The following is an 18729-nucleotide window of genomic DNA, read 5'->3' on the forward strand; positions in this document are numbered from 1 at the left end:
ACTTAACAAGCATTATGTTATCTTTTGGTCTGATTCATTGATGTTGTTTTAGGAAAAACAACTGCAGCTACTACTAGTATACAAACCACGACAACATCGGGAATAAAAACAAATCCATCCCCTTCAAGTGAAGATTGCATCGACAATTCCTTGTTAGCTAATTGCCGACTTGTGGTAGCGGCCAGCATGTGCCATAAAGAAGCTTACCGGAAGATTTGCTGTCTGAGCTGCCGACGAAGCCGTGGATGAGCAACTAATTCTGAAGGCAGTCGCTCTAACCAGGGTCTACCTATACTGTCAAGATGAAATCTATCAAGTTCCTAACATTTCCTAGCTGGGCTGGGAAATTATAACGTTAACGTTTAGCTACGTTAGATTGATTTTATATGTATTGCTTGGACGACTCGAAGCTCATCACCAACAAAAATGTTTTACAAGTAACTAGTTGAATAAAACTTTTTAAGTTTTTGTATTGTTAACCGTCCGAAGGTTCCCGGTTGTTTTTTAAGTTTCAGTAGGTTACCAGCACATTATTTCTTGTTCCAAAGTCCACTTTTTTAAGAGCTGCTGTCTTTAACGTGAGCTATTCAAAAGTTTCCTCAAAAGTTGAAACGCCATTAGCCTAGTTAATCTTGCTACTACGTTGATAGCTAACCGCATGTAGGCCTAAACCTACTGCGCTATCAGCACTGGCCTACCATTCAAATATGTGACCACCTAGGTATGTTAAAACCACACAAGTTATTACAACGTTTACACAGTGGTTAACGACGTCGTTATTATTTAATGAAAAATATTTTTCGTACTACTGTATTTGCTGTATATGTCTAACTGCAAACTCCACTTGGGCAGCCTAACCTCTGTCAGCTTTTGTCGAGGAAATCATTTGACTGGGAACCAACTTTCATTCGAGATCACTTCAGTGTATTGTTTTTAAACATATTTAATTTGTTTATTTGCCAATTGCTATGTTTTATTTGAGCTGTGGAACACAAATATGCAACTGCCGCATTATTTCCATTTTCAAAGATGTGGTTCCGCTTTGTACAACGATGCTCTTACAATAGCCGGCCCGAGTAAGCAATGAGCAGATGCCAATGTATTGCTTTTTCTTATAATTTCTACATAACGTTGCCTAGTTGTTGAGGTCTCGCCTCACGATAGATCTGCTGCATTTTTCTAGTCCACACATCCCTGTCCTAGGCTTTCTTTTTGATTTCACTATAAGTAATCCGTTTCATTACAAAACCAAACACTTCCCTACTGTGTGATATTGCCTGGAACTTTTGCATAGTGCTGATGATCCTAGACATGGCAAATGAGAATAAACTGTGTCAACGTCGCTATGGGTGAAAACTGGAGAACTACTTCACAAATTGCTGATTTAATCTTTTCGAAAAATTTTCTTGTTTGTCATTTTATGATTGTAACTTGTTCCACAGCTTTGGTATTAACTAAACGCTTGACCAGTCAGAAAACTAGTCTTTTTACTTAGCCTACATTAACTTAACCTCTACTTGACTGATTTGCTGTCTAGGCACTTGCATGTTGATGAAGCTCAATCCGTCAAAATTTCGTCTTTCACCCTGTTCGGGTTTCGTTCCAAAGTTGCCTCATTTTGTAGAAAACGTCACCGTACAGATAGTGTTTATTTCGTTGTTCCTTTCAGCATATGTTTCGTGTATTTTTGTCGAGTCTGTTTTCAAACTATTTTTGCTAAACGAAACTAGAAGCGTTGCCGCATTGCTCAAACTTTATCTGGCCGCAAAAAACAACGCCAATGAGGTTGATCATCAGCTGAGCATTGCAGCTGCACGTTTTACCTTCTTTTTGTTAGTTTCCAACTGAAAAATGATATTTCTGTGTTGCATCATCAATTATTACTTGACTGCAACAACGTTTCGTTTTGTATCAATACACTATTTCTTAAAATGTGTTGTACACTGCAGTTGTCATTTTGCGTCTTCTCACCAAGAGAACTGTGCTATTCTGAAGAGGAATCGACCAACCCACTTGTCAGATGTGCTAACACAAATTTTAAGGCTGTGGCCTGTGCTGCGCAACTAACCGTAACCAAAAAACAGAGGCTTGCCTCGATGGACTTATAACTTATGTTTACTTAAGTTGTTGATCATTATCTCTTTTGTGAAAGTGTGCTTCCAGTAATTTTGGATAAACATGCAGAAAACCGCGTGGCATCAGCTCCCAACGATATTTGATTTTATTGAAAAGCTGGAAAGATTACAAGCAAACATGTTTCTATCAGAGCGGCAAGTTAGTGCTGCTTTATAAGTCTTACAGTTCAATTTTTTATTTGTCGAACAAAATTACTGCGGAATGAAAATAAAGCATCGTCAAGCGGAATGTTACAGATCAGCAACATGAGAGCAAGCCTGCAGCATCATGGATGCAACATTATTATACAGTAGTCTCCACTTATTAAGCCCACGGTTAAGAGGCCCACCCGCTTATTAAGTCCAATTACTCCCATTCATGTAATAAAAAAAAACAAAAACGCTTAATAAGCTCAATTTTCGAATAAATTTGCTTGGATTTGTGAAAGGCGTCACAATTTACTATTTTTTTGTCTTGTTTTCAACAATTTCACACTTTATTACGCTGCTAACTCAGTTCTTTAATGTTCTGTGATCGTGGGGTTGTACAAAACACGGCTCGTTACTGACAAAACGCAATTTTCGGCGCGCTACAAAAATGTATGACGTATACCAAGAAAGAACCGATCGTTGTGTACAGTTGCTAACATATTTAGCAACAGTACATTCAGTCATAATCAATTATGCGTATAGGAGTGGCAGAAACTCGTCCCACGCTTAAATAGGCCCGTTTAATAAGCTCAAAACCGCCCGTCCCGAGGTGGGTTTAATAAGCGGAGTCTACTGTAACACACACACATCATTCAAGACCAATGTAATTTTCCAACAAACGATAATAACATTTCTATAAACACTCGTCTTATAGGTCACTTAACAACTAGTATTTTCATAATTTATATTTCTATGCCGTTATTTTTTGCTGTGGACTCCTACACCTGCAATTTAATAGCCTCATTATGACAATCTGTGTAGAAGCAGCAGTTTATTTTTTCAAAAACATACAGTAACTTGACAAAAAATCGTTGAAAAAAAAGTTAGTCGTTCTGTGCTGAGGAGCCGTTGAACAATGATATTACCACGTCATCATGGTTTCAGAACCGTCTTATGTGCTAACAAACGTTGTACGGTATCGAAGAAAGGGAGTACATAAATGCAAAAATAGCGTATTCTATTTGCACAACCCCCAAGGCCTAAGTAGTCCACATTGGTAGAGCCTAGAGAATAAATGAGATGTGACACATTGATAAATATGCAGAGTAAAGATATGCAGAGTAGGTGCGGGGATCGAAGACTGATCACTATTTCAGAGAATTATTCAACTTTACTCGTATATACATCCGCGTATCGGCAATGTTCTATTTTCAAACAGATATTGGTTTTACTGCGCAAACCAGCAGCCACGATCCCAACACTCGAACTGTAAGGTTGAAACAAAACACACTGCAATCAAGTGTATGAACAGCATTTTTCTCTTAAGGGTCAAGTGGACTCCTAGAGAGAACAGTTTTCAACACAAGAAGGAACACGAATCATGGATCGATAAATTGCACAATATGGAAAACCTCAGCGGATGTGCATAAGGAAATACATTTTTAAAAAGCGAACACACCAAAACATATCAATGAAATGACGATACCGAAAACAGGCAAATGCTGCGTTATCGATTGGCTATTGCCTGCTCGGTATAATAAGATAACAAACTGCGATCAATAACTACTGCGTGCTTCTAAATAATTATTTATAATATTGCAGCGGCGTCAGGTAAGTGAAACGTTCGATTTCCTCCAGACGCATATTGCACTTGCGTGAGGGAAGACATTGCTCTAATCTATCAGTTTGAACACAACGTTGATAAAGCCGCGTATCGGCTATGATGCTACAAAACGAGGAAAGCAATGGCATAAATTAATCCGACGGGAACGACTGACCATCCAACAACAACGCTGAGAAAGTTTATGAAATAGTGTAGATTGATTAGTGTGGCTACGATTCTACTGTGACTATTTTATGCTCTCGCCTGAGCTTAAATGTGAAACACTACACAGCTTTCAAATGATAAATTGCAAGCACAGAAAAAACTTTTCTTAAATCTAAGATAAACATTTCAACAGCGACATACGCAGTGATGATTGTCGGTTTCAAGAGTCTGGTAATTTTGAAACACAGCTAACATTCACCTTTTACAATAATTCAACGTCTGCAGGCGCTGAATCAATATCCTGTAAAAGGACGAATTTTACTATGTGGGAAGAATACAAACGCAGTCACACGAAGTGAGAATACATGTCTTCAGCCAGCAAATGTGTCAGTTCTACGTCGTAAAAATGAAACATTGTGATTGCTGAATGGCATCAGAGATCCGATCGATGATTCAGAACCATTAACCTAAGCAAGAGTGGCGGAAATGCCAACCATATCAAATTCTAAATAAAATAGCATTGATTTTTATCAAACAGCGACTTGTTCACCTCGCTGTTAATTTGATGTCAAACTACGCAAAAGTAACGAACACTGTATCAGAAACTTTAACACAGTAGTTTAACTGTTTTCCAACAATTTCAACAAAATATTGTGTAAACGCTTTTGTTGCAACTCTGTAATATGCTTTAAACAAAATTAAAAAAAATCACTAGCTCAGATAAGAATGTTCCGCAGAAGGATTTTCGACAGTTTCTTAGTTCATTTTGTCATGCAAAACTTTATAACAAATTCTGAGATAATGCAAGATGATCTCACTGGGTCTAGTCGAGAATACTCTGTGGCTGACTAGAGGTTCGACCCTAAGGAAACATGCTTGGCTTCACAGCTCAGGTCCTGCCTTGATTATTATCAGTCAATCAAAAAAGTAAATAATCTCTGCGATCGCTTGACGTAAAGAGTTAGAAAATTCCGCAACAGTAACACAGGGCGATATATGTAAACAAAAAACCGTTAAGGTTCATTTTGAATAAATTAGCTCATGCGTTTATTCAAACACATGGTCCAGCCATGCAAAGAAATTGAACAAACGTTAAGGAAAATAAACAATCAGATTCCCAGACAGCAAAAACCATCATTTTTGCATTGATTCAACATCTGCAGACGTTGAATCAATGTAAAAATGACGGGTTTTTCTGTCTAGGTCCCGTTGAAAATTGAAGTCCAGCATTCTAAGATAATAGTGCGTTAATTCGTACCATGAACCAATGCAAATCTATTCAAAGAAAAAGTTTAAAGGGAATTTAAACAAAAGGATATAGAGACCTCAACACGATTTTTATTACTACCTGGCAAAGGTAACCGTTTTTTACATCGTTTCACCGTCTAACAACGTTAAAACGATGTAAAAAAGATACCGTGTGGTGACAACCATGAGCTCATATAAAGCGATGTCTCTCGAAGTGCGAAGTGTCACGTTATGGCGAGACCAGGAAACTAATGGGGAAGCAAGTCGTCGGTTTAAAAATGCATTGTTGAACGGACAGTTTATAAAATGTGATGTGTTTGCTGATGGCATCTGTTTCCGAGCTCGCAGTATAAAAAAGTATACTCAGACTCCGCCGATTCAAAATAACTTTAATCTTCCGGAAACACCAACAGGGTTTGAAGCGTATGTGTTGAACAGATGAATATTTTTTAAAATGTCGCCATACTGGTGCAAAGTACAGACAAACAAGATGTGTTGTTATGTGACAAAACTCAAGGGGCAACATCCAAAGGAATGTCTCAGACATTAAAATATGTCATTTTTACATTGATTCAACATCTGCAAACGTTAAATCAATGTAAAAATAACGGACTTTGCTGTCAGGGGTCATACGCGTGATGATTGCTGTTGGTCACGAAAAAAAAACCCAAAAAAACTTCAAAAGGAATTCTACATGAAATGATCACAGTGATCAACGATCATTGCCTTAACGTTGATTCGACATAAGTTACAAATAAAATAAGTGTTTCAATTTTTACATTTCAAAACCAATGGCCCATCCTGCAATTGAAATAAAGCGAGTCAATTTTTCATAGGAAGATGAAAATAAGGAAGAAAGCGACGATTATTCCACAGAGAAGGATAGCGTGTTGAAGTTGCATAAGATAAAGTTTTGTTCGTTCATGCATGTCGAAACGAGATGATACGATCGTGAGTAGAGTTGTTGCCACTGCTGGATTGTCATTCGTGGTGAACCGACAGCAAATAAATAATTGCAAAACAATATCAAAAGTACCAAAGAAAACTGCGCCAATACATTGAAAATGCACTTGAATACGTACCTACGTTCAAGGATAGGAAAATAAACTTGAACGATATCGTCAATTTTGAGTTCATCAGAACAGAACATCTCTTAAAGTGTACTACATAAAGTGATCCAAAGAAACATTATTCAAACATTTCTTAACGATGATATTGCAATTCGCACACCAGAATGCACTTTTAAGTCACTTGACGAGGACCTCCAAGGCAACAAAATCCGTCATTTCTACATTGATTCAACGACTGCATGGCGGATTTTTTTGTCTGGGAGAAACGCATGGAGCTGCATGGCAGTGACGATGCTAACAAGGGTTTAAAATCGTTTATCTTGAGAAAGATTCATAGAGAATTTCCAGTGCTGAGCTATGCCGTGATCACATCGTGACAGGATCAAGCCGGTTTTGTCAGCAGTCTTGCTGTCGATGCACAAACTGGATCCTTCCAGTCTTAACTGGTTATTGCTTTTGTCGAACTTCTGCAATGAAGAAGATCAAGTTAAAATTGATTGAAATGTTGTTTTAGTCGCTGTGAAAGTATCTTCGTCCAACAAATGCAAAACAACACCTCCATTTATCATAGAGGCGATCATGCGCAGGGCTTCTTCTCAACCATACAAGATTATACAACGATCAGCACTATTGTTTAGTCGATTAGGAAAAATAGAGCAAGCTGTGTATTGAAACACAAAGTGACGCGCTCAATCACATAGTAAAAGTCGTCGTTTTTACATTGATTCAACGTCTGCAGACGTTGAATCATTTAAAAATGACGGATTTTTGCTGTCCGGGAATGAGTTCTGCTTTTGTGAAAGTTATCAGTTTCAATCAATGTCTTGAGTCCCAGATGTAACCTTTTCGACAAGGATAAGATTTGAAGAAAAAACTCAACGTTTTTTAAAGAAAAACCGTTACGCATGAAGTTCATCAACTTGCCTGCATTGGGTCCTGGATATTGCAGTGACGCAACCTGATGACGCTCCCCTCGATGGAACCTTCTCCGGCGGTCAAGCACAGATCCATGTGCTTGATTTGCTTATCCGTTGTCATGGAAAACTCCTGTTTGTTCGACAAGGTTTCAGTGAATGGAAATTCAAATTTTATATTTTGTTACACAGCAACTCAAAAAATTCGTTTTGTTTATACTGAACGTCTGCTCGCATTGTTTCATTCGACGTCTGCAAACGATGAATTATAGTAAAAAAAACATATTTTGCTGACTGAGAAATGAGCATCGAACCAGTCAGCAAACTTTTTTACATTGATTCAACGTCTCAAGACGGAAAAGTTAGATTGCCACAAAAGTCCAACCTGGTTTCCGCCGGTGCCGTGGCATTCGTAGATTCCTATGTTCCCGTTGTTAGAGTGGCTCATTGTGTCCATGCACTGCTTGGTGGCTTGGATTATCGAACCAAAAGCTATCGACTCCTTATTGGGCACTCTAAGCAAGCAAGCGTTTGAAAGACAAAAATCTAAAAGCGATTCATGCAAAAAAGAACACTAACAGCTCATACCACGCTGAAAAATTGCAACTTTTACATAGTTTCCAACGTCACTCAATATATGCCTGACTATCTGACATGTTTATTTTACAAAGGATTTTCTGATGGGTTGTTGCAAATTAATTGCGAGAAAAATGTGTTCTCAATATCATACACAGAGTAGAAAAGGAAGTTTGCAAATCACAAGTTTGTCAAAAACTCACCGTAACTGTGGGTAGACATTATCCAGGTACCACTTGAAAGACTTGCAGTTGTTTCGTCTTCTGACGGCCAACCGTTCATCAATGCTGCCAACACACAACACAGATATGACGCCGAATGATTCAATTTGATAAATTTGAAAGCGACTATACAGTATAGAGTACATAACCCCAGCCAACAAATCACGCTTTTTTTCATTGATTCAATGCAAAAGAGTTAATTTACTTGAAAGAATACAGAATATGGGCAAAATTAATGAAACTAGCAAAAAGTAAGGAATAAAACTAAAGTGGAAGGCAAAGCAAGGACGATGTCGATAGAAAAGAGGAATGACAATAAAAAAATAATCTGGAAGAACAGTTGGAATAGGTCAATACACATATCCATGGTCCCTCATTACTAGGGCAACCAAAAGTCAATAAAGTCAAAATTTTTCTGCTTTGTTCAAAGTTTATAAAACGTCCACAAACTAAATTTCAGGCTGACACGAAGTGAGGTTTCAAAGTTATTAAGTAAAAAAAAAGTCAAAATTCATGGTTAGGTCAAAATTTTCTTTTAACATAGTTTTTCTTCTCTCTATTGATATTTTATTAAAGCTACACACATACAGTACTGATTTTTTGTTGTAATTTCCGTTGCTATTCTGACGTAATAACCCATTTGTTGCAATTTCTGAGGTAATAATCTTGTTGCGCCCACTACTGACGATTGAATATTAGCCAACTACCCTGCTGTTGATGAGTTGGTTGCCAGGGTTAAAGCAGTGACCATTAAAAACAGGTCAAGAAGAGCTAGTTTTACTTCCATCGGCCAACCTCCACAGCCAAATGTAACTAGATTGTCCCTTGGTTGAAAGCTGCTTTCTATTATTCAAGAAGTTTAACACAAGTCGGAAATATTGTGGAAGGCTTCCATGATGGTGGTGTCTTGCTGCGGCGTGCTCAAGATGCTGTAAAAGCTCCCAATTTAGCTACTAACCTTGCAGAAATAGAGGAGCAGTACAGTGCACTGTTTGATTTAATTCAGAAGATGGAAGACAGCCGATACACCATTCAAGAAGCTTACCAGAAAATGAGGTCCCTTAACTTTGGTGTTGATGGCTGCCAAATTGGAAAATATATTCAAGCAAGAATCTCAAGGAATGACATCAAGTGCATTGTGAAAATGGGACGAGATGATATTTCACCACATTTTTATAGCCTGTTGAGGAACTCCCAAGCAACTTCTGTATCAGTAGAGAGAAGCTTCTCTATTTTAGGAAAAATTTTGGCGAGAGACAGGAACTTCAAACGCGATAATGTGAAACATTACTTGATGTTGAAGTATAATAGTGCAGAGCCCTTTCAGTAATTTCGGGATATTTAAAGACACTCCATATTTATCTTTTGCAGTTTTTCGAGTGACTTTCATTACATGTTCGTTAGCTGTGGTGTCGTTGAGTCTTCCACATTTTTCTCGTATTTTATAAGAAAAAGAAGATATCCTTACCTAACGGTTTGATTTCTAATGTGCTTTGTATTTCACGTTTAAGTTGCAAACGCAGAAAGCTATTGGTCAAAATTAGGTCAAAATTTGTAAATTATAAAGTCAAAATTTCAAGTTTTTAGGTCAAAAAATTGGTTGCCCTACTCATTACACAAGATTAAAGATGCACCAATGATGTTACAAAAAGAAGAATCGGTCAAGCAAATTTGTCATTTTGGAAATGTAAGAAACTTTTAAGAAGAGATATATAGATTTACAATTAAAACTGAAACTACTATCTTGTTATATCAAACCAGTTATCTCATATGGAAGCGAAAGTTGGAGCTACCACAGCAAAAAAAAATTATTGGTTTTCAACTCTGCTGCTATAAAAGATTACTAAAATTATCATATAAAAAACATATTACAAACAAAGCAATTAGAAAAAGAATTGAAGTGCAAGATAGAAGGGCAAATGATTGAAAACAAAATATGAAATCCGCGGGACATATTTTGAAAGGATCGATACTCGACAGGACAGTTACACCATTTGGTTATTGAAGGTATGGTGGAAGGAAAGAGGTGCAGGAAAAGAAGATGAACTCGAGGAGATGACATAAAACAGTGGGCTGACTTGTCAAGCATCGGAGAAACAAAAAGAATAGCGGAAGAACGTGACGTGTGAAAGCAAAAACTGTGATCATTTTTATTATTTTTCTCAAAAACTCTCCAGCACTTTACCAGACAAGGCAACGTGTTGCATGTGAAGGCAACAATACACTAGATAGCGATTATATTTGTCCGAGTCATCTCAATTTTGATGAGGTAGACGTCTTCAGAGCGATCAGTCAGTAATTTCGAAGTCAAACGAGCGGCACAAAAGAATTGACTAAATTGCGTTACAGTGTGAGCCCTAACAGCGACGTGATTACGCCCTGTAGCCTTGCGCCGACTTACTTGCCGAAGGGTACAAGGCGAGCGGAGGGGACAGCAGAGTAGTAATATTCCTTGTACTCGTCCATCCACACTTCGGCAGCTCTCCGCGTGTTTCTACAAAATATCTCAAGTTTATGCGTGGTGTAATAACGTTACATAACGTTAAATCGTCATTTAAACCTATTCTGCTTACAAGGTGCCCATTCGGTCAAGACTACCATTGCACAAATTAAAATCATGGAAAAATTCAACTCCGTTTTTTACATTGATTTAACGTCTGAAGACGTTAAATCAATGTAAAAAAAGAATGATTTGCTGTGTGGGATGATTGAAATGGGATTCTTGCTTCAATTGCTTGAGAAAACAAATGAAATCAAAATCCCCAAGTGGAAAAGCATCGAGAGCGCAGTGGACGCGAGTGACACGAGCCAATTCCAATCATTGAAAGTTGTTTGTGGGAGGTTCGACAAGCAAACGCAGTTGTAATGCCCATGAGAATCACAATTTAATAATCTTCTAGATAAACTAGTAAGCAGTGATTACATTTTAATGATTTATGAGGCGAATGCAAATCTCTCTAACCCAAAGTTAATTTCCAACCTGCTTGAATTTCCGTGTTTGCAAGAATAAATGCTTGTTATGCTGATTTTCTCCAAGTGACCTTTATGTTAGAGATAGTTAAATAATTACGTTATAAGTTGGTTAAGCAACCGTTTTCATACTGTAGTCTGAGTTTTTCTAGACTTGTGTGGTTTAATGGTCAAAGCATGCTTGCATGTAATTTTTTTTCTCAAATCTAAGTCGTTTTTCCGATACGCGCTCAATAATATCGCACTACGAGTGGTTTTGATGCAGTATTGTGAATTTATTTTTTCTCAAAAAAAAAACTGTATTGTTTAGCCAAACTTCCTGAACTCAGTCTTTCAAGAAACCTGTTCAATCGACAAAGGCATTGAAGGCATACACTAGTTTCGTGTTAAAATATCCTACAGTTACGTCGTGAAGTTTATCGCCTCACTTGATTCAGCAAAATTACAGTACTGACAATTTTCCACATCTTTCTACCTCGTTACATCATGCGCTGTTTTGATGTTTATTCAACGTAAATGGACGAGCTGTTGTCGTAGCTGATTACGCCAACCACAATCAAGTGTGTTTGAAGAGAGCTCGCTCTTAGAAACCATCGACTTTCTAAACTAATTATCAAGTTTTCTGACATAAATCACCAAAAAGTCAGTCTAACACATCAATTGATGATGAACCAACGTAATGAAAGTGCCTTCAAAATTGAAAGTAAATAGAGTAACATAAGCATCTAATTAGCTAAACAGTATCCTTGGGCATTAGTAACACAGCAATTATTTCCTTCCAGATTTTTTCTAAACATTTCAGATAAACCTTTTCACGGAGTAGCGCAGACAAATACGAAAGTTTCAAATCGTTTATATAGTTTTGTCCAAAAGCAAGCAAAAAGAAGTCAAAATTGAAACACCAATGAAGGCACTTCATGAACTTCGACCGTACAACATAACATATGCCACCGTATAACCTGTTAGCTCTTGAGCAAAACAAACTGAATCCTCCGCCTTGTAACGTTGTAGCAAGATGAAAAAATAGCATTTTTCCCGGATGCAACGTCTGCAGACGTTAAATCAATGTTAAAATTACGTATTTTGCTGTCTGAGTAAATCAGGCGACGTCACAGCGGTTCATTTGCCAGTGATCTTGTACGTCCACGCACCGATAGCGACTCACAGCCTACCTGGTGAACACATTTCCACTTCCTCCAGGAAAAGTGTAAGGGTGCTGCTTCCGGAATACGTGACCCACCCGACTGCAGGGTATGATCGCAAGACTGCCGCCGCACTGCCAAACGCGAAAGGATATCTCTGAAAACAAATTGCTGGTTACAAAACAATGGCTGTATGTCTTTCAACTTCGATGTTTCTCAACTGGCTTCAAGAATCAGTTCAGAAATCATTTGAAACGCATGCAGAAAAGAGTTGTCTACTTCACAATTGTCCACAAACTAAAAGCTTTGAAAAATTTGTAATACCGAAGCATGTTCGGAAATCGTGTGTTGGCTGCTATCTTGGTCGTACTGTGCAACAAAAAGTTCAAATTTGGTGTACAAAGAAAACCAGTACACAACGTTCAATAACTTTTAAAAGCGATCGATGTGTTAGCCGTCATGTACCATCCAAAAGAATAGGCGATGATGAAAATACGTTGACTTACCCAGATTTTCTCCTCCCCATACGTCCATGGCAGTGTCGTACTTTCCAAGCTGGTTGAAGTAAGACTTGTCCATTGAGAACAATCCTCCTGCAATCATTGGTGTCCTGAGGAAAAAAATACCGATCAACGATCACTTGTGAAATAGCAACCAACATTATAACACGTTCCAAATCATAAAACAAAAACTATCCTTACGGGATCGTAAGCTCAAACTTATTAGCCTATCCTGACAGCAAAATCCGTTATTTTTACATTGATTCAACGACTGCAGACGTTAAATCAATGTAAAAATGATAAGTTTTGCTGTGTGGGTAGTGTTTCTTCGGACAGCAGATAAGGAGTCAACATACAATATAGGATCTGTGGGATTGTTTGCTCTTTTACTTCGTTCTTCGCTTTTCATGTAATCCCACTTGAAGACAAGATTCCAATCAAATCCTAGAAAATCAAACTTTGTCATTTTAACATTGATTCAACATCTGCAGACGTTGAATCAATGTAAAAACGACGGATTTTGCTCTATGGGCAGTGTGCCTTAAAGTATAGAACGCTAAAGTTATTATCACAAAATAGAGATTTTGATATTCTGAAAAGAGTCGTTGTCAATTCAATGTTTAGTGGTGCGATACTGACGAGCCCAGCCTCATGGGCGAAACACGGTGTCTATCGTTGTCAATTCTTGCTACAATCGGCTGCCGAGAAAATAACTCTCACGGTGACGTTAGTTGCCATCACTTGTCAAAATATGCACCGTTTAAAACGAAAAATAGGCACCTCTACAAACTTGTGCACTAATCAAGATCGCAATAAAAATGCAAATGCTTGAAGTTGCAAAACAGTTATAATAATTTGGTAGAAAAGAAACCAGGGTCGGTATGTAGCAGAAGTCACGACAAATCTACGTCAAACGTTGAAACTGACATTTGAATAGCCGGAAATCACGCTGAACGCAATAATAAACCACTCAACATCTATTGTGCTAAAAATAACAGCTTTGTGAGACTGCTAGAAAGTAGTCAACATCGATATAGCATTCTATCACGACAGTCTAAGATTGCCATCAATGTCCACTATCCAGACATGTTGGTTTTTAAATATACACAGAGCGTCGTCACTGATGAAAAGGGGTAGTATTGCTTGTATCATCTATGGAAAATACAATCACAACTGTTTGAAATAGCAAAACTCGTAGCCAAGCCGCGACATTGTACAATGCTTCCCCAGTGGAAGGGAAACGAAATGTGTTGGTCATCTGAATCACGCATTTTTATGAACTTTTGTGATATATGATGTGATTGACGAACCTAACGATAACACATTGAACCAAGTCCACATTAACTCGTGCCATGATCAATAACGTCACAATTAACTCACGTGATCTACCAGCTGGATATGTTCCAGTCAGCAAATACTTGAACCTCACCTCCTTTCAAATCTGCACTTGCTCCAATATATTGAAAGTTGTCCATGTTAATCACATCGATGATAGGGCAGACAACTGCGGTCCTGTCGTTAGCAACTCTAGCCAGTAAAGGTTCCAGCCATCGTTCGTTGCACTCGACATGAGAATCCAGAAAAGTGAGCACCGGGGCTGTGGAGGCGTCGGCTCCTTTGATTCTTGATCTCATCAAACCTTTTATTTCATGCAACAAAAATCAGGTCATGATATGTTGTTGTTCAAATGCATAAAATGCTTCATGGCAGAATGCAGTCCCATCATATCAAACACCCGGTAGAGACTGAATTTCAGAAAGAAAAAATACACGAAAAGTTTTGGTCAAATACTGTATGTCGAGTTACAATTCTCATTAGTTTTGTCCAGCAGCTAAAAATCTGTAGGTTGTTCATGGTCACACATAATATTTGATTGGTAGATGCTACTATGTTTTTCTTTAGTGAGTTTGTTTGTAACAATGTTGATGTGGGAAGATGTGGGAAGACTGAATTTCAGAAAGAAAAAATACACGAAAAGTTTTGGTCAAATACTGTATGTCGAGTTACAATTCTCATTAGTTTTGTCCAGCAGCTAAAAATCTGTAGGTTGTTCATGGTCACACATAATATTTGATTGGTAGATGCTACTATGTTTTTCTTTAGTGAGTTTGTTTGTAACAATGTTGATGTGGGAAGAAGTATACACGACCTGATAGTGATTCAAACTAAAACCAAATTGCCATAGTAATCAACCAATTTAGCTTCAACGTAACATTTTTCTTAGAAATGTTGTACACAAAAAAAAGAAAACGTAATATCAATATAGGCTACCAACCTTCTCGTTTGGTATTTCGTAAGACAAGCACTTTCTCAATCTCAGCGAGTTCCTGGCCATCATCAGCTGAAACGCATACATAAAGACTAGGCTGCTACATCAATAAAAAGCTCACATATTTTTTTTTGCAAACTTTTACATTTCTGGAAATTTGTGTTTATCCGGCTACTGATAGAAGACGCGAAAGATGTTGATGTCGGCTTCGCTCAATCAGCAGCGGTCGTTTAATTTGCTACCAAGAAAATAAATGAATGCTCAACTGTATTACTCGTCACAACACTCAGGCAATAATAGTTGATTTTGCGATTATGAATATGATGCAACAATGATTTTAACTTTTCTGGCCTAGACTTGTCGGTGAGAAAATACCGTCTTCATTATTTAAAAAAAAATGCAAGTTGATGTTGTATGATTTCTGTGTATCTGCGAGCCGAAAACAACACATTGTGCGACAGGCGCGGGCCATACAAAAACATCTCGCGGGTCGGACTTTGGACACCCCTGTTCTAACACCATACACACTATACATACCCATAATGCACATTCTACCACATAGCCAACTGGGTGGCATATCAAGTATTTGCTATCTCCTTCAATGAGACAGATTAACTGTTTATAGACAATCAATAAACAAAATATGAAAGAATTATGAATTTTAACTTACGGCTGTCACTAAAGTCGTCTACCAGAATAATTTCCTTAATCAGTTTTGGTGGAGATCTGTTGAGAATGCTTACTACAGTCCTTAATAGAGTTGATCTTGCTTCGTTGTGAAAAGTTATAATGACGCTTGTTGCTGGTAGATTATCAACTTGAAAATGTTCACCTTTACATCTAAAAACGTGACATTTTGTTAGTCCAGTACAATATTTTCCAATCTAACATATAGTATATTCATCTCACTGGTTTAATAGCTGTTCTGTCCAACAAAGTTTATATAATAGTATGTAAAACGCGAGTCTAGAAAAACTTGCAGTTTTTGTGATTAGATGGTTATAATACAAACACATACCAGTACATGCTCAATTGTTCAGGACTCTTTTGAAGACAGGAGATTTTAGTAAAATAATATAAGAATTATGAAAAAAATGTTCAAAAAAATACTTACTGGGGATTTCTTGTATCTGGAATTGGTCTGTCACATTTCAACATATCGGACGCTTCTTGATTGAATTTATTTCTGCTGTACTTGTCTTCTCCAGGTTTTATCAACGTTTTACCAACATAACCAACCTCATCAAAATTCTTCCATGACAAAGTTCCTACATGATTCTGACTATTATCAAGATTATGATGAGCATAATCTTTGTCAAAGTCATCAGGATTTAGAATCACTTTCTTATTTATAGCTTTCTCATCAAATCTATTTTGTTGATCTAACAGTTGAGCAAGGATGCCATCTTCATAATTCTTTTCCTTGCTTCTTAAACCTTTTTGTTTCTGAAATTTCCCTAAAGGTCTTTTCTTCATGTTTCTTTTAGCAATGTTCTCATGCCAGTTCATGTCACCTTTATTCATGTTTGAAATTGAAGATTCCTAAAAATAAAAAAAATATTTGGTAGGCTATCAAAGTTATGCACTGACAATATTAAAACACTAAAAATATGGTCATGCAGTCATGTAACCTAAAATGGATGTGAGTCAGCGTGATAAGTAGATTTTAGGAGAATTGTATATGTAAGGTAGTGAAATCCATCAGTGAGTTTCTTAGAAGCCACCGTCTGTGATGATATGGGCATGTGAAACGTATGTTTGATGACAAGCCTCCAGTAACAACAAAGAAGACTTCTGTCCAGGGAAGAAAACTGGGAGACCAAAAAAGAAATGGCTAGAGTTGATGAGAGAAGACTTACATCAGTGTAAGAAATCTAAACAGAACCAACCTCAACAACTGGAAAGCATGGCAAAAGGGCTGCAGAAATTGGTAGACCCCTGCTAGAGGGCACAAACGCCAGGTCTCATCTATTAAAGAAGGAACAAATGGATGATGATAATTACTCCAAAAGTGCAATCATATTTTGAAACCAGGGCTGCATTAAATCAAGACTAAATAGCTACCAGACTCATCCAGAGCAATGCTCTTACAGAGTGATGTGGAGGAATGCACTCTGTAGGCTACTGGCGACCTTGCACCTGCAGTGGCACCAGCACTTGAGGTGGAAATATAGCCAGAAGAAGAAAGCAATGCTCTTCAAATTGTTCCTAAAAAGCCTTTAGAAAAGGTTTGTCTGCTTGAAATGCTTCAAAGTAGTTGGATGTTTTTGAAGAGTTTTGATTGTGCAACAGATTGCTAGATTACAAACTTACAAAATGTCTATAACATGAAACTTTTTTTTTTTTCGCTGAGACTTTTTGGTCATTTGTCTGAAATAACTTGAAAAAATTCGGTCATTTTTTATTTTTTTCGGTAATTTTTTCTGATGAAAATATTATGTTTCAAGTAGCTGATACAAACCAAAATTTGCACTTCCTGACTAGCTACAACATTAAGTTTCGCTGAGAAGTGTTGTCGTGTTTCTCAGCGAAATTTTGAAACAGCGTTGTTGTGTCATTATGACTGAATTAACTATATATTTTTTCGGACATTTTGACCGAATTGACTACATTTTTTTCGGACGTTTTGCTAAAAAATTGGTCAATGACCGATAAATGACCGAAAAAAAAAACCCAGACATGAAATGACTGCTCACTTCAATCATTGATGATTGTGATAGTAGAGGCATCCATGGTGACATTAATTATAAAAACTGAGTCTCAAATGCATGAATTCCAGCCAAAAACATTACAGTCATCTGGAGTTTTTAGTAACTATTTTTTTGGATGTGGTTATATCTACAGCACTAGCATTGCCAGAAAAGGAATTTTGCCCTAATTTGAGAAAAGTTTAAAGTCGCTGAACAACTTGTGATTTGTGGAAGTTCTGAAGACCTGAACAGAGAACAAAACTCTAACCCTGGCAACACCTGCCATGAAATGATTTGGTTTGCAATCAATGTTTTTTCATTGCAACCATGATGAAGTTGCTATAAATATAGCCACTGTGTATTTAGTAATTGTTATTTTATAGAACTCTTGGTTTAAACGCAATTTATCATTTTCATAACAAATATATTTGTCTTAATGACATTCATTCTTGGAACTTTGCCACATGTAATGCTTATTATCTAGAAAACAAAACTTTAAAATCCAGACATCCCTGGAAATATATCAAATGTTAAATACTTTCCAAACTTTGAAATAATGCAACTATGTATGACGAAAAACCTACCTTTTTGGAAGATGCATCTCCACTTCGAAATGTTGACCAAAAATAAAAGATACCGCAAAACCATACTATGACAAAAATTAAAAGAAATGTCTTGTGTCGCATGTTTATGTATAGTATTATGATACAAAGTGTTATTACCTACAGAAAGCCAGAAATACATTGGACTGAGCAGGTTTTACATATAAGCTACGTATGTAAAATACAATATTCATAAAATAGATAGTATGTAAAATACAATATAATAGTAAAATACAAGATTCTATTTGAATAAGACCTTCTGATGATCCGTTAGGTGAAACAATTTGTAAAGGCTTCAGATAGTAATAACTATATTTGATTTATGTAAAATACATGTATATAATATACATTGTATATATAATCATGTCAATCCTCGATTTAACGGACAAAGGCAGACCAGCAGCAGTCTGTTGCTGGAAAATTTCCGTTGATCCAAAATAGCCTACGGTACCTTAAGCTATTAGCAGGGTTGCAAGTATCGGTTCCAAATCGCTA

General features: G+C 37.1%; 2 protein-coding genes across 2 annotated transcripts in view; one reads left to right on the forward strand and one right to left on the reverse strand.

Moving 5' to 3' along the window:
- LOC145766056 (papilin-like) overlaps positions 1-1926 on the forward strand; it is a 30171-nt gene extending 28245 nt beyond the window's left edge. Inside the window, exon 27 of the mRNA XM_082577714.1 lies at positions 53-1926. Coding sequence (XP_082433840.1) covers positions 53-249 — 197 coding nt within the window. The 3' untranslated portion in view covers positions 250-1926. The remainder of the gene's footprint in view (positions 1-52) is intronic.
- Positions 1927-5934: 4008 nt separating this feature from the next.
- On the reverse strand, positions 5935-18318 carry LOC145766065 (polypeptide N-acetylgalactosaminyltransferase 2-like). The gene is made up of 13 exons (XM_082577723.1): positions 18217-18318; positions 16057-16484; positions 15613-15782; positions 14949-15014; positions 14103-14312; positions 13030-13117; positions 12680-12783; positions 12204-12330; positions 10463-10555; positions 8044-8127; positions 7650-7779; positions 7275-7397; positions 5935-6817 (listed from the first exon to the last, which is right to left on the reverse strand). Exons 1-13 carry the CDS (start codon positions 18316-18318, stop codon positions 6656-6658), a joined length of 1887 nt encoding a protein of 628 aa, XP_082433849.1. The 3' UTR covers positions 5935-6655.
- Between the last annotated feature and the right edge of the window lie 411 nt (positions 18319-18729).

The sequence above is a fragment of the Aplidium turbinatum genome, chromosome 1, assembly GCF_918807975.1.
Source record: "Aplidium turbinatum chromosome 1, kaAplTurb1.1, whole genome shotgun sequence".
NCBI classification, from domain to species: domain Eukaryota; kingdom Metazoa; phylum Chordata; class Ascidiacea; order Aplousobranchia; family Polyclinidae; genus Aplidium; species Aplidium turbinatum.

Coding starts and splice junctions, on each gene's coding strand:
- LOC145766065 (XM_082577723.1), bottom strand. CDS start 18,318: ATGCGACACAAGACATTTCTTTTAATTTTTGTCATAGTATGGTTTTGC. Junction 15,015..15,612: donor AGACGACTTTAGTGACAGCC/GTAAGTTAAAAT, acceptor TATGCGTTTCAG/CTGATGATGGCCAGGAACTC. Junction 7,780..8,043: donor AATGTCTACCCACAGTTACG/GTGAGTTTTTGA, acceptor TTGCTTGCTTAG/AGTGCCCAATAAGGAGTCGA.